The sequence below is a fragment of the Temnothorax nylanderi genome, unplaced genomic scaffold (assembly GCF_030848795.1).
Source record: "Temnothorax nylanderi isolate EJ_2023f unplaced genomic scaffold, tnyl_v1.0 TNYL_tig0023_pilon, whole genome shotgun sequence".
Classification (NCBI taxonomy): Eukaryota; Metazoa; Arthropoda; class Insecta; order Hymenoptera; family Formicidae; genus Temnothorax; species Temnothorax nylanderi.
Window position 1 is genome coordinate 433,899 of NW_027249085.1, and position 17,254 is coordinate 451,152.

Sequence of the window (17,254 nt, forward strand, 5' to 3'; positions counted from 1 at the left end):
CATTCCACAATTTCCTGAATAAATTTAAATCGAGTATTACATAAAGGATGACATTTTGTGGAAAATCATTTTATCTTTTCTTTATATGCTGTGGATTCGTAATTATAAATAATAATCAATGTTGTATATATTTTTAAAATAAAATTTTGGATTTGTTCTTTCAGTCACAGATTATATAGCTATTATTTAGAAAAGATATTTTGATATATATATATATATATATATATATATATATATACATGTATAGATACAGAGAATTATGTTTGTTATTACAATTGAGATTAAATTTAGAGAAAGTCTTATATTTATATATACATATTTGTTACATTAAATATAAAAAGATTTAGTCACAAAACGCAACAAAATAATTCAAACTCGCTAGCTATCTGATTCAAGAACAATTCATAAAAAATGACCGCGTCCCCAAATGTTAAATAATTAACTAATTTGTAGAAAGATTACTCTATGCATTCAAAATATAAGAAAGGTTTTCCCTAGTTATGCGCGTATTAAAGGAATTCATTTCGTAAAGAAAATCAAGCGACACGCTGCATGCAAAATTAAACGGCCTTACCTTATTATTAGCTCAGCATACTTTCCCGTATACAACTTGCATACACACGTCGTAAACATGCAATGTGCATACGTACACGCATGGCACGCGGGCCGCGCTGCTTCTATCGCGATTTTAGTAACCTTATTTCATAATTCATCAACGTTTAAACGCGATAATATGTCAGGATCATGACGATGACGGTGACAATAATGATGTTTTATATCCACTATCGAAATTACCGTTGTCGGTCACGTCGATGATGGAAGTAACGCTCATTTCAAATGAAAGCATCATTCTGTCGACTGGTAGGCATGTGAAAGGGAACGAGAGAGAGAAATGGGGGAAAGGGATGGAGAGAGCTGCAATAATAAATGGCGCTCCATTAGTCCCACTTTATTGAAAACCGTGGGCCACGTTTTAACCACCAGACGGTGGGCGAGCCATGACGCGTGACGTCATCATCGGAGATCCTTTAATGCCTGGCATCTTTTTCATGCTGCGCCTTTTCTGCATTCACCCGGGCCATATTTCAACAGACCTTCTCCCTACGAAATCGGATCTTGCCAACTATTTACTACCGGATAATATCGAATTCGATGGATTTTGTGAAATTTCGTTGAAAGCAAACCGATTCCAAAACCACTTTCGCGTAAGATCCCCTTTTGGTAAAATTACGTGATATTTGATCTTTCTTGATTCACGGGAAAGATTTCAGTCTTTTTAATCCTTTTGAGCTGTATGAATGCGATGCTCGCTGAAAAATTCAGCAGACAAGAAAAATGCATGGATAATTTAATCAACTAAGAAACCTGCAGCGTGGATGAAAAGAACTGTGTCAAGCAAGACGTTTCATGAAATTCTGCTCTAACAATATTTATCAATAGCAAAAAAAACCTTTCTTATCATCAGAAAAAAGATGCCCAAGTATCGGAATATTCATTAAAATTGTTAGTACGTAACAAGAATTTTAATTGTGAGTTTATAAATATTTGTCACAACATATACACAGAACATTAGCACATACATATTACATATATTGTCTATTATCATACATTACATCTATTATCATACATATTACACTATCTTTAAAAAACAAATTTTTGTGACACAAAATAGTTTATACCGTAAGCCGTAACACATGTAATATCTATTAATATATTCGATATATTACGCTGAATGAAAAGCACAAGCATAATATTTTCATATATAAAGTATCAAATTAAAGGCGAATAATCTCAATTTTATTCAGAGCTAAATCTTAAATCTCAAGAGATGTCAAAAGGAAGAACTTAGTTGTTGATACAGGACGATTGTATGGGAATCTCGGACATCTGTAGGCAAGATAAACTTTCATCAATTTCCTGTTGATATCCTAATAGCGCCAAGATCCTGGCGCGATGCGACGGTGTCGACTTGAGTTGATCGGGAAGGAAGAAGATGATGAGGATCGGACTAATTCACGAGAATGGACCGCTGTGTGTGCCCACCGGAACCTCCAACCGGCAAGGATAGACTATCAAACCGATTGTAATCAGACCACCCTCCGTCTCCGACAGAGAAGAGAAGTCCACTTCTATTTTACCCTTCTATACTTTCCAGTGATAGCATACTCAGTTCGGAGTAACTGATGCCGCTGGTAGAGACCTTCCGGCGGTAACTCGATTTTCGACTACTTGTCTTGATCTATTCCTACATATCAGCGTGAATGAAACCGTATCGAGTCGGAGTGAGGAGATGTGGATAGGAGAAAGGTGAAACGAGAGACCAGAGAAGAGAGGAGCATATTTTATCGAGCCGATGCGAGGCTGTACCGCAACGCCACGACATGCACTCGACCGCACGACTGTATGCGAATCGATAATTTATCCCCCCAAAAGCTTACTTCGCACACCGTTTCGTTGCACTCATCCGACCGACTCTAAACGTGGAATCGCACAGATTTTCGCGGGAGAAAAAAAAACCGGCGTGTGTGATTAACGGAGATTACTGGCGCTTAATTCGATAAGGTGATCAAATTAATTTATTTAGAATAAATGAAACATATCTTAAAAAATGTACAATAAAGCGACACAATTAAATAAAATAACTTATCAAATTAGCATTGTAACAAATCGGCAAATTTACCACGTCCTTCGTTAGATAACGCAAATATTATTTATTGCTATTCGATAAAATATCGTTACTTCACATATTAAAACTACTACAATGTCCAAAGCGATCATTACATTATCAATCGTATCTCAATTAGCGAAGAATGCAAACGCGTTTAATACAAACGCATACCTGTATCAGAACACTATAATCCAACCTTATAGAATAACATTAGTGTACGTCATGTCGTTATACGAGAGACTGGCTTCGAAAATTCGATGCAACACTTCACAAATAATAAATGTTTGCGTAATATTATTTAACATAACATTATTCTGTAATCAGCCATCATTACAAATTCTCATTTTCTTCCTTCAATGAATAACGGTATTGTTCCATGCGATTACCAGAGAGTTTTAACACATAAAAACCATGTATAATAATTTATAATTAATCGTTATATTTCCGCAAATTCACGGGTTCTGTTCTTCGGGATTGCAATATAGTCGATCGATACAAAATGGTCGTGATTAATAATCACTTATTAATAATTATCCTCTGTTTTACGTGTTTCACGATCTGTAACATTTGTTTAAAAACAGATACAGTATAGTAATTATTTATCATCGCTAACCGGTCTGTATTCATGTGGGAAATGATTCAATTATACGAATGTGTCTTCATCAACCTCTATTCTCCGACGAGTTATTTTGAAGTGTTTATCTTAGAGGTTGCATCTTATGTATTATGAAAAGACCTTTGATTGCATTGAATAGCATTTTCGCGCTAAGAGTAATTTTCCGCGAGGTTTATTTTCTTTGTATTGTGCCAGATGTTTTAAACGGAATCATGACACCGTTAGCGAAGGAAAGTGCACATTAACAATTGAATTAAGTGATATTCTCAGAACAATTAAACATGTTATTTATTCAGTGTTTATTGCGATTATAAATATAAATCTTGCAGATAATAGCTCACGTTAGAAAGACAATATAGTCGAACGGACAACATAAATTACATTAAATTTGGTAATGACAAAATTAATGACTTAATTTTGTTAAAACTTGCATCGCGATCTTCTGAACGGTTCTCTCTTTTGCTTTTACGTATAGATAAATATAATAATTTCCAAATGTAAATGTCAAAAACACATTAATTACTCCTTTATCACGTTACTGAATTTTTATCTACATTTTTGGACTATTGATAGCGGAGCTTAATCACAGAGATATATGTGTTGAACCATGTATAACGAAATGAATATTTCATATCTAGCTTTGCGTCCATTAAAGCTCATGGTACACTCGTTGCGGAAATTAATAATGTTGAATGTAATCATTATTATTTTCGATCGCAATTCTCTCAGCAACGAAATCATATTTTTTTCCCCCCATCAAAATGAGGTCTAATCATCTCCTTTTTTTGTTTCAGAACACTATCACATATTTGTTGGGGACCTGAGCCCAGAGATCGAGACACATACCTTAAGGGAAGCGTTCTCAGCCTTCGGAGAGATCTCGTAAGTCCTCTTAATCTTGCTCATTAAAGACGACTTACCGTTCTACTAGAGTTATATGAGCGATAATATAACGTCACCATAAAACGATAACATAATATCACTAACGACCTCTCAAAGATGCAAAGTAATCTAATCTTGGATCTATAAAAATTAATGAGAAATTTACATATTACTCTTTTCTTTTGTTCGTGAACCTAGTTAATAAAACTACATAATTAATTGATTAACAAAATCTCATAAGACACATTGAACGCATAAAGAATTTTTAAGAAAACGTATCGACATTTATGGTAGTAAAGAGTAGAAAATAGTACATTTGAACACATCATCAAATATTTAAGCCCAAAAATATTTAACATTCTTTGAATTTTTTTCTTTCTTGTGTACCGTAAAAATATCAGTTAAAAAATACTGTAAATCTTCTACGTTGTATATTTAAGTTGTTCAAATATGTCTCATGTGTTGAAACAGCTCTCTTCATCCTACCGAAATATATAAACGTCATAAGTGCAAAAACAATATTTATGTAGAAGACTCACGCGCGAGTCTTCGCGACACACTGTCGCGAAGTCGCAAATATTCACAATCTTAACGCTTCTGCGGAAATGCAATTTATAAAAACGCAGTACTAACCCACGGCTTTACTGAAGAAAAGCCACCGCGCTGGAAAACGTCAGTGCCGACAATAAATATACATAATCAAATCCCTAGAAGTTGCAATAGAAGGAAATCCGGAATATTTCGTTTTATCAACCGGCTTCGCAAGTTTATTACACTTTTAACGACCTTCGCCCTCTCGTCCTAACTGAGCTGTTTTACGAGTTTCCATCATCGTCCGACGTTTCACGATGCACCGACGCGAACAATAATAACGCATATCTCTGCGATCGCGCGGCAAGCTACCACGAGTCCTGTGACCTTGCGCTCCGTTAAACTCGCCGGTCGATAGATGCATGACGATAATATCGCAAGCACCGATACCCTTCGAAGTCGGGCTCGAGCTGCGAGCTGCGAGCTGGAGGTGAAGTCGCGTCAATCTCCGCAGTCTTGATCGATTGTATCGGTAAACCAGTAACGCTAAGCCGTGTGCATTTATGCAGCAGGAACCAGCACCGGAGCTGATTTGACCGCGTTCCTACAGATAACATTTAAAGAACATAATTAATCCTCCGTGAGTTCAGCGCAATTGATTGATCACGGATGGAATACTGCGAATGCTTGCTTTTTGTTAAAATATTGTCAACAATTTGAAATGATAATTGAACATGAAAGTCTAAATATTATAATTTTTCTATTTTTGACATATTTAAAACTTTTAATATTATTATTGTTATTATATATTAAATAGACACAACTAAAAATACTTGTAGGTATAATTTAATGTGATCATGCTCTCACATATCTACACACAAATAGCCAGATAATGAAAATCACCTTCACTTGTAAAAGTAAATTATCATACACCAAGGATTCGTGGTAGTCTAAGAATAGGCATAATCAGTGGCAGAACTTCGATTTCGCAAGGAAATTACTTGAGCAAAACAAAAGGAACATATTGAGCTTGCATTTTGCGAGCATGCGAAGTGTCAGTAAGCCCGCGCTCTACATCGATTGTATCTGCAAACCAGTACGTTACGCCCTGTGATTTTACGTGACGAAAGTCAGGGGCAGTATCGCGATTTCGCGCCACGATATACATCGTAAAAGAAATGGACGAAATAAATGGAGTTGCAACTACTTGATGTTATTACTTTGTCCGAACGTTTGCTTTCGCATTAATATTCTTTGAACGAATATTTGTGTTAATAACAACTTATCATCTCTCGGGCTTTATCATCTCTCTCTCTATATCTCACGCGAATTAAGAATCTCAATCCGTAAAAATCGTAAAGGTAGAACCGCTTCTTCTGAAGCATAGATCTTCGTATCCGTTTTCTCGTGCGGCAAGAAATCTCCATTCGGATTTCGCATCCTGATTTATTCTTGGCTCATGCAGATGCACCCACTTCTGCGCCCACAAAACTTCGCGAGTATTTGCTCGATAGAGGAAAAAAGGGGAATCGCCGAGCGAGGTATCGAAATTTCAGATTCCAATCTAAACTCGGCCTTCGAACGACAACCATGTTCGGGTAGCGAAACAGCTGGAAGTAGGTACAGTTTGCGCCGTTTGGCACAAGAAGACGGCAGAAAAATGGGCCCTCTCTCTCCCCTCTGGAAAAATCGATTCAAACTCGCTCCACGAGTACCTAAGCCGCGCTTTAAAAAGCTAGTGAAAAATTGCCAGCGGTTTTCCTCTTTTATTTTGTTTTTCCCCAGCCCCTTCCTTTTTCTCTCCTCTACCAATGCTCCTCACGCCTCTTCTGTGCTCCCCGTTCAACGCTCCTTTCTCCCGACCCCAGGTACGCTCTTCCTTGCCTCAAATGGTTTATCCCGGAAAGGCCTGCCATGCTTCGTTCCTTACGCGATAAACATTCGTGATTAATTATGTTCTTAGTGCGATACATTTGATCGAGATTGATATTATACCAACGAGAAACTGTTGTGTGCGTATAGCCAGTATATTAGAAATAACAAAGGCAAGTCTGTTGAAATTTACCCTTTGATACAGCGTCGTTTGACTTCCTACAATAATAAATGCAGCTCGGAACAGCGAGTTATCACAAATTTATATCGATATTCTATGCTAAGCAATTTCACGATTCTTATATGTACATGCCGGTCAGCGTATTTCCTTCAAATATGAATAACGCCATGCTGGCGAATATCGCTTGCCAAGCGTGAAACGCGGTTTAGCGCTTCTGCTTTTCGGGCAAACCTTTATGAATATTGCACCATAAATTTTAGTTTTATATATATATATATATATATATATATATATATATATATAATATGTACGTGATATATATATATTTTATACATGCTGGTGACCCATCATCGCGAAATATCATCATGAAATACGTGATCGTTTTCTTTATGTTCTTGCATAAACTGGCAACGTGAGAAGATTACTTATATCCTTTCCGAAAATACACTGCATCATATCATTCCTTAATTATAACAAGTTTTTACATAAAAAGTAATATAATCCTTATATATTTTTTAAAAAAATATTTAAATAAAGTATTTTGTATTTTACAGAGCGTAACTTAAATCATTCAGCAACCTGAGTAGATTTTTATAAATAACTAATTTTATTTAATTATTACCATTGTCTCTCGCGAAATAAATTATATATCTATTCAAAAATTTCTAAAATTAAAATATTGATAGTCAAAATATGTTAAAAAAGAAAAAAATGTTTCGTTAAAAGAAGAAAATGAGATTTATGAGAAAAATAGTTTTAAAAAACTCAAATTATAGAATACAATTTTCCAAGGCTTAAATACATCTATAAAATATTCTTTCGTATTAAATATACAAAGCATAATTATATTTAACAATGGAATTTAATTACAAATTGCTGATGCGCCCGCTATCAATTAGAAATTTTAACAATGCAACTTGAAATTTTAACCACGTAAATTAATTATCGGTCATAATTCGCAAACGATGCAGCATCGAAACATAAATCGAAGCTTTAATCAATGTCACAATTACTGATAGTGCAGAGTAAAATGGAAATACTTTGAAAGACATATTAAAATGTGCTTAATGATGATGACTTTAACTCTTTTGTTCATTTAATCGTTTGATGCTTCCATTATATTAATATTGCATTACGCGATAAAGAGTAATCATTGTTCTCCCTCTCTCTCTCTCTCTTTCTCTCTCTCTATAAGAGAGTATGTATTGAATAGAGATAGAATAGCTACTACAATGCGCGACTGCAATGACTACAATAGGAAAGGGATTTCTGGAATAGTCCATTCACGTGAGTGCGACAACTTGCTTCAACCTATGTCCACATTTGCATACGAGCACATTGTACTTGCACTTTGATTACTCAGATTCGAAGTAACCGCCAGCATCAAATAGCTTCGAGTAATACAAATTGAGTGACTTTAACATATTTATACACTTTATATATAGATCACTGTACGAGTATGTAATTATCATTATTTAATATGTCAGTCTTTATTATCAATAAGTATGAAATGAGAAGATACGAAAAATTAAAATAAAAGAAAGAAACATTTTATATATGCACTAAGAAATTTTAAAAGTTAATATTAAATTCTTCTAGATACTCCAATAGCTGATGTGTCAAGTTAAAAAAAAAGTTGCAATACAAAACTGATAATCAAATCTCTTTGTTATTCAATTAGTGCTATATGTCGTATGAAAAAATTAATAACAAATCAAGGAAACGTTTTATGTAGGAATACAATACAACGCATATTATAGTTACTCAAAGAAGCAATTCATGCATGTTGCTCTCAAGATCGCCGCTTATGATCGCCCGTTTTGGGCATTTCAGTACAGCGTTAGGCCGTTAGTGTCACAGCTTGATCTCAGCGGAGAACCAAAGCTCGCTTTCAGGTTTAAATGGTGGTTAAGTAAGCTGCACGGTCGCCTCGCTCTTCTCGGTTGCCCTTTGCCGATATACCAACCATCTAATATACACATTCACGCCGGGACAGGCGTGCTGCCATTAAACGTGCCCGCACACTCGCGCATGCAAACGTTACTAACACATTTCCAGAGTCCAGCGCGCATATATATCCTAACTTATGATACACGAAGGCGTCGTTATAACCGGGTCTCCCTTACGCTTTCGTATCACTTCTCCGCCACCTCCTTCGTCCTACCATTTCGCACGTCCCACCACTGCCATCCAGTTTTAATCCATAGATCTAGGGAACGGAGAGAGAGCGCGGAAGGAACTAGCGGGCGCCGTCGAGACCGTCGGCGCAGTCTGCTTGGCAAAAGTATAACGAGTAGTACCCGGCGTGTCCCTGAGCAGCGCCGTGCACATTGCCGTATTCGAGATTTCGTTATTAATATTTAACTACAGCGGAAAGATTAAAAAGTTTTAGGAATTTTAATATAGCCGTACCCCAGGGAGTCGTTTCCATGCTGAAACCTGCGCCAGGCGTTCACACGGACGCGCCACTGCGGCGGCCACGTGTGTGCGTGCAGTGGGCGACCACATGCGCGCACCGTGTAAATCCGTATACGCGATGCTACACGTGTGAAGATGCACGCGTATGCAACGCCTATATATAGGATACATGAGCGCCATGCATGCACACGCGCGAACACATTGATATTCGGCCGCGCCGTTTCTCACGGCGCGGCGCGGCGCGGCTCGGCGCGCGGCGGCACAGCGAACAGAATTTTAACGACCCTCGTTATCAATCTCTCGCGACGAGCGAGTCTCGGCTGACCGACCGATCGATCCCGATCAGCATCACGGTATATCTTGTTCGTTAACGCTCTATGAAACCGAAGCCCATTACATATAGTGCCAAGTATATCGTAGGACGAAACTCGCAATTTGATTTGCGTTGACGGACAGCGCGTCGACAGGCAAGCGCGTCTGACTGCGAACGTCCGACTTATCCGGTCTTTCTCCACTTAAGACGTATCTCGGCCTCGCCGGGCCGTCGATCGCTCCTGGAGGTGCGCAAATCGTATATAAAGCTTTTGCGAATTACGTCACGCCAGTTTTCTATTGATCCTACGTATAAAAGCTCTGTTTCAGCGAGGCATGCGTTTAGCGCTTATCGTACCCTTCACGCGTGATCTACCATGTATACAACGTGCGTCCGAATTAATAGTTCGCTCGGGTGAGGTTCCCAACATGCATAACTGAAGAGTTTAAATGTCGAGAGTTCACAGGGTGTTGTTTTGTTGTTTTGGCCTTCCTGCGAACGACCTGTTAAAATGCTACATGCAATGCGTATCCCATGGAAATATATGTGCCGTAACATAATAGACTTAGTGTGTGATTGTCGAGGAAGATTAAACTTGATCCATGTACGATAATATTTTTGAAATCAGAATTTTAGATCAGCGATAATATTTTCTCCTGTGACTAAAGAGAGCGAACCTTTTTCCAAACAAAAAATTTCACAAAAATCACGGACAAATAGGTATATTTGAAACGATTGCATTTTGTTAAAAGTAACATGGTATTTTTTTAAAAGATAGCAGGTAGTACAGAAGTACATTAATGTGTTCTTTTTTATTTTTTGCTATATATATTATACCCAAGTGCACTTCCAATCATAATATGTGAGCTAATAAAAGCGACTGACGTTGAGGTAACCTTTGCGAAAATAAATGATATCGATTATATCATATACGCGTGTGATAATACCTGTTTTTTACTCTTCGTAACATTTAGAGTAACGTGACTTGGCTAGTTTAATCTTCCTTAGGAAAGATATCGTAAATAACAAGAAAACTATTTCAGCATAGTGACTGAAGTTATTTATTCGTCGCCGGTAACTTCGCTTATAAATTACGGTGAAAGCTTCGCATGTAAGAGTTAACACGCCTGACGCCGATAATGATCGAAATATTTCGCGGTAGCTTTCCTTAAGAATTCGTCGGTGCTATTTATTCTTCGGCCCGGAGCCATAAAGAAGAAGCGTGTGAGATAGCGTCGAAAGGATAAAAAAGCATGATTGCTTTACTTTGCAGATCGTCGCCGTCGGTAGAGGGTAAGCGTAAAAAGAAGTGTTAGAGCGGGAGGCGGTAGAATGGGAGAGGTAGTGGCAAGGGCGGTTGGAAAAGTTGACAGCCTCCGAAAGTTTCGACACCCTGTAGGGAAAGAGACGGCTCGATTAGTTTGCAAACGACCGTAACTTTTGCTCGAGATCTTTATCCGTAAAAGTACAGACAACTTTCTCGTAGGCGACGCGGACGGCGCGGCGGGAGGGGGGGCGGGCACAGGTAAGGGATACGGCTGGTTCAATTGTAATGTCGGGACATAATAATTCAGCTTTCACTGTCCCGTCCGGCGTTATTTTTTTTTCTCTCCTTCAAGCGCGTTCTCGTTTGCGCGTATTCCAAACCTCTACCGCAACGACAGCGTGGCACTTAGACTTCCTTGCATTAGCGCAAAGTAACTTCTAACTCTACCGTAATTTTTTCAGGATTATCAACGCGCACGTGGTCGACATTCGTGCTTGTCAGCCAAAAGCTTTTTAAAACTTCGTGAGAATAGTACGGAAGCGCGTCGCATCTAGAGATGTGCAAATTTTATGCGACAAAAAATGAAAAAGTTTCCCCAGAAACGGCATATAAATGTTAGTTTTTTTTTTCTTTGCTCTAGAGCAAACATCGTTACTGTGATTAATATAATTCGATTGTCGCTCGCGCAATCTCTTTTACCCTCTGTCTCTTTCTTTAATGTCTATTACCAGATGCTCTCATCCATTTCATTTTCCAATGCACATACCGGCTCTTGTACTCAGTCCGTAAGAAAGACGAAGGGGATCAAAGCAACGACCCAACGAAATAGCTTACCCCACCGGATATCGAATTTCGAGGGTGGAAGAGAATTATTACTTACGAGCCTCTCGCTGGCTACGTACTTACTTACCTTCTTATTGGCTATCTGAAAGCAACCGAACATTTCTCATACCGGGTAAACTCCTATTTACTCGTCGATACATTTTATTCAATCCTAAAAGTAGCACGGCTCTGACATAAGCGAATGCCAGGAATTACGCCGAGTAGGTATGTCAGAGGAATTCTGAACCCGCATAGCGCTTACGCTTCAGCGGAAATTCCTGAAAATGTTACGATCTTCAAAAATCTTTCCCGGTGCGGCAGACGACAGCGTCGACGACGATATCCGTTTCGCAATTTTGTCACTGTCACGAATTCGTGCTAATGACATCAGATGCAATTCGCGCGTACCATGCCACTCGACAAAGGGTCTAACGTTTCACACTCCATCGCTCGCGTTAACGCCGCGGCGCGCAATTCTTGCTCGCGCAAATCCACGCGAAATCCATATACTCACGAGTGTTGTTGCGAATGTGCGGTCACTTGATTTATTACCCCTCAAGATTATCACTCCCTTCCTGGAGCAGAAACCCGCCTCTTCTCTGACCTCTCAGTCTTTCTTCCTAGAAACCACCGTTACTCCTCTGAGTGGTTTGTGACTTCCTGCTACGGTTTACGGAGCGAGTCTACAGTTCGGAATTCTACGCGGAGACTAGAGAATGAACATATAGATTAAGACCGTCCTATAATTCATGGATCACCGATAATCCGCTGATAATAAGCCTAAAATTTTCTAGCCGAATGAATTTAAATCTTGTTAAGCTGTAACTTTTAATGGTATTACAGTATTGTATCGTTCCTTTCTTTCCGTCTTAACTCGTATATCTATTCCTATATTACACTAATTTCCTACAATATATATTATATTATCAACCATAAATCAAGATTGTTCCTGTCTGTAAAATTTCAATCATAAACAAATAATAATAAGTAAGATAGGATTATTCCCATATATCTCTCGAAATAATCCTGTTTCCATCTCATCACCTCACGTGAGAAACTTACACGTCAATCTCGTTTTATCCGCGATAAATCCGGCGTATATTTCGTGCTCTAACAAATACATATGGTCGTTTCTCCCGTATTACCCGTACGGTTGCCCTTCTGATGCACAACGATAGCACGAGCGGCGCAGGACTACGTCGTAGAAAGGGTCGTGGAGAGCGATATCCCGTGAAATGATTCAGGGAAGTCGCCGAATAATGCGCCTCGCTGGTTCGGCGGTAGGCACTTAAAATCCGGAGACTGGAGTCCTCGGGCTCCGGCGTCCGGGGATTTCATCCCCGGATCCCGGGTACCACGGGTTATAGTAGTAATAGTAGCCGGTCGCTAGCGACCGAATCCGGTGAACGAGCGGTGCACTCGGACTTGAGACGTTGTCAGAGTTTAAATCTTACCTCTCTTCTCGCGCCTCCCACCGGGCTGCACCGGCGGGCGGATGCCCCGTTCCTCTCTTTATTCCCCTAACTTCCTCGCTCTAGAAGGCGGCCGGTCTTCGGTGCTCTTTCTCTCTCTCTCTCTCTCTCTCTCTCTCTGCCTCTACCCCATATAGCCCCTCGACAAACTGACCCCGTAAACTTAGCCTCGCCCCAGTCATCTTTCTCAACCCTCCTCTTACGTCTCGACCGACGCTTCTCGCCCCTCGGCAAATAGTCAAAGAGAATTCAGTCCAACGTAGCTGTGACATAGTTATGACCGCCTTTAACGTATCTACGTGCCATGGCATTCGAAACTGTCTCGCCTACCGTGCACGGCTTCGAAAATCTAGTGACCCTTGGCGATCATCATTTTACTTGCTGTCTGAGAAAGTGTCAATTGCACGCTGACTCGTGTAACGCGTCGAAAGGATATCAAATTCGCGCTTATATAACTTATCCTGACGCGAGGAGTCCGCGATTAGCTTTTTTTTTTGTAGACTATCCTGCGCAAAAAAGAGAAATTAATAAATATATAATCAATTTTCTCGCGCGTACCGCCTGATGAATTTAAAACACCATCGCGATCTTTAACGTCTTTAACGTTCCGTAGACGGCGAAGGTAAGTACAGTACCTTCGTACTTTGCAAACTTCTTTCGGCACGGTGAACTTTCCTTCACTTTCCCGACTTCGTTCGCAACTTTCGAGATACTTCGCGTAAGCATTGCGCAGCGTCAGACCGTTGCGTACGGCTTTCGAGTAAACGTCTCGGGGAACGGACTATTCTTTCCATAAACAGTTTTCCGAAGAACTCAACCCGGAGATGCCGTAAGCGAAAGAGGGATGATGCTGGAGATGTGTAATGGCTGACTCCTGCAGTAGGAAGTATTCGGGATGTCGGATGTTCGGGTGAACTAACCAAGCATATCCGAGGTGGAGGGTTTGGTAGGTAGGTCAACGGGTATGAAATTTCAATGAGGCTGCTACTCTACGTCGCCACGGAAGAATTCCCCCGGCGCGCGTATAGTCCACCAGGGTTAGAATTATGCTTAGAGTCTGAAATATCGAGCGACGGAAGAAGGGCGTGGAAAGCGGCGTGAGAGAGGAGAGCGAAACGGTGATGGGGGCGGAAAAGGAAGAGTAGAGACAGAGATCTAGTAAGAGGCTGCATCGTGCATTCTCTTTGTAAACCCTGCTAAGGATCTCTCCTGCCATACCCTCGCTATCCCCTTGCACAGATAGAGAGAAGATAGACTCGAAGTACATCCAAATACAACCCACGTACGAGTCTCGCTTTGAAGCTCAATATCTCGTTTGCCAGGAATCGAACCTGCCGAAATCAATGTCACGCGCAAGTCTTGTCCCGAAGCTCTCGGTTTCATTATCTTCCACCTATAACTTATTTGCCATTCAAGTCACTTGACGTTCAAGATCAAACAAGTTAATACTGAAGTTTATACTTTAATTGAAACAATCGTCAAATTTTGTGGCATGTACCTTAGAAGCCGATCGATAAGTTAAACAGAAATCAATATCAAAAAATTGTATTCTCCAATCTTTTTAGTAGTACAGACAGTTACTATATTAAATATCAGCGAGGCATATATTTGAAGACGTTAATTTGACTATATTTTTTAATTAAAATTAGATATAGTTTGAACTTTCTCATTTTAAGCGTGGTCATGTTATCACGCAAATATGAAGAAAGTAATGCAAGAAGAGAAGCGATAAATAACAGAGAAGCAGAGAATAAGTAGAGAATATTAGATCTCAACTGTACAGTCAAAAATCTAGTGTTCTAAAAAAATGCATTAAATTACAATCAATTTTCGCTGACGTTTAAATAATATTATTAGACATCACGCAAATGTTAAATATAAAATCATGAATTGTTCAATATTTTGCTTGTGTATTTCCTCATAAATTTAACTTTAATTTAGAGCCACTATATATAAAAAATAAAAAATAGTTTATGAACATGATTATAATAAATAAAAACCTTCAACACAAAGAATTGGCCACTATGCCTAAACAGCACTATAGAAGAGCACTTTGCTCATTAGCTCATAAAAGTATACGTTCATAATGTATGCTTTCCTGCGAGTAGGCTCTTCAGGCACTTTGGCCGCTTTTTACTTGCTACTATCTTCTTCAGGCCCTCCGGCAGTTCCATCCTTTTTCTTCACAATATACAAATTATTAACAAATTTCTCATGATAGATATTGTGTGATGAATTAAAAAATTTGAAAGATATTATAGATTCAATTTTTTATGATAATTGTTCTTAAGCATGTTCATATTAATGCTCTTACTGCGTTTCTGAAGAAAAAAATTATATCAAAACGATACATTATGACTTTGATTCTTATTCAAAATTTATTTTATAGTTGCTTAAACACGATTTTTCTCTCGTACAGTACCTACTTATTAGCAGTAAAAGAAAAGCTAAAATACACTAAGAACACCGTGTATATATGCTCGCACGCGCGCCCGAAAAAAATAACACAACAGACTCGGAAAAGACAGGAAAGACTAGGGTCAGTATCCAGAACTGTCTGCTACATCAACCTGCTGTACGCCTCGAGAGAGACGTCGCAGAGAAAGAACTACCTTTGAAAGTGAGCATATGCCGACGCTGGGCCCAAGTAAAATATTCAACTCACTCGACGGCACAACGATATGTATACGTTCTCTCTCATCTTTTCTCTCTTCTCCCCATTCTCTCCCCGGATTCTCCAATGGACAGTTCTTCTTTTCGGTCCTCGGTACGAATTCGACCGAGTTCGGGTACTAACTTTAAGAGTTAGCGATGCGCGATGAACTTTTTACTTGTACTTCCGTGTTAACGGACAACGCGAAGCATTGAATTCGAATTTGCGTTTGACTTGGTAGACTTAATCTGGATGAATTTCACGAACAGTTTATATCCGTGAAACGAGGCAATGATAGTATACAAAGCGATATTGCTCAGAACATTTTCTTCCATTATCGCAGCAAGAAGTAATAAAGGATTATTCAGAGATATTATTTATAGAAACTTTTATACTCTACAGGCATTCTACTAATATCAAAAGTTTAATTGAACGGCTAACGATTCTTACTACGTACAGCTATAAAATAATACAATAATACATAATCTTATATACAAAATATGTTGCGTGCAATTTATCACAATTAGAAAATTTACTAATCAGCTTTTTTACGATGATATCACTCAGTTTATTGAAATTTTGCTTGCCGTTATGTTTCTGAAGTAGCTCTTTGTCGAGATAGATGCGAATTGATTTCTTCTCCCTATAGATGATTGACTATAGAATTTCACATGACATACGAAAAATGATAGGAGGATTGGATATATTTAATAACATAAGAAAATAAAGTATTTTGGCAACATTGGACAGCCGATGAAGGTCTCCTATGTGAAAGATCATTATTTATCTCTCAACAAGCGCGAGCAGGAGACTAAGCGATATTAATTTGTCAGAACATGACAGCAGTCTTAATAAATACGAAACATATTGTACGAAAAGATTAATTACAAAATGCAAATAAAGTCAACTATAATCTCAATTTTCAATATTATAAATATATAGATAATATCACATGTTAAAAACATATTATATATAAACTCTTGAGATAATTGCGTCTATAATAAAGACTCAACGGAAATAATTATGAAATAATTCCGCTTATTGATATTCAACAGTTGTTAGTGACATAAAAAAGGTTCCGCTAAATGCATTTGCAAAATCTTTAAGGTTTACGACAACACTATGAAATTTGATATCCGAACAAAGCTGAACGAGAGCTATATCACATTCGGTATATAGGAATGTTTAGCATGCTAGTGTGTGACGATATTAAATCGGCAATTCTTTTCCGCGAACGAAACGGCAACCGCAACCGGCTTTCGCCACGGCCACCGCAATACTCGACCAACTCGTTCGAACAAAGGCACTTCCGAAGAGAAGTCTACGAGCGTACGATGCGGAGGAGCAGATAAAGGTACCGATGGCGAGCCCGGGTATTCACGATCGGACGTAACACGTAAAACGATGCAGCACCAGAAACGGCGGCCTTTCTATGAAAGTGCCTTTCCCCGCTTTGCCAATAACGCACACTTCGCGCTGCACACAACTGTAACCGACGCGACTATACAGCAGATCGGGCGTAGCGAGTAAAAGGATAGAGAAAGCAGCTGCGACGAGAC

General features: G+C 38.9%; 1 protein-coding gene across 9 annotated transcripts in view; it reads left to right on the forward strand.

Moving 5' to 3' along the window:
* LOC139769533 (uncharacterized) overlaps positions 1-17,254 on the forward strand; it is a 405,408-nt gene that overhangs the window by 303,949 nt on the left and 84,205 nt on the right. For all 9 annotated transcript variants that reach the window (XM_071700652.1, XM_071700655.1, XM_071700657.1 and 6 more), the window contains one exon: positions 4,079-4,166. In XM_071700652.1, the coding sequence (XP_071556753.1) occupies positions 4,079-4,166 (88 nt within the window). The remainder of the gene's footprint in view (positions 1-4,078; positions 4,167-17,254) is intronic.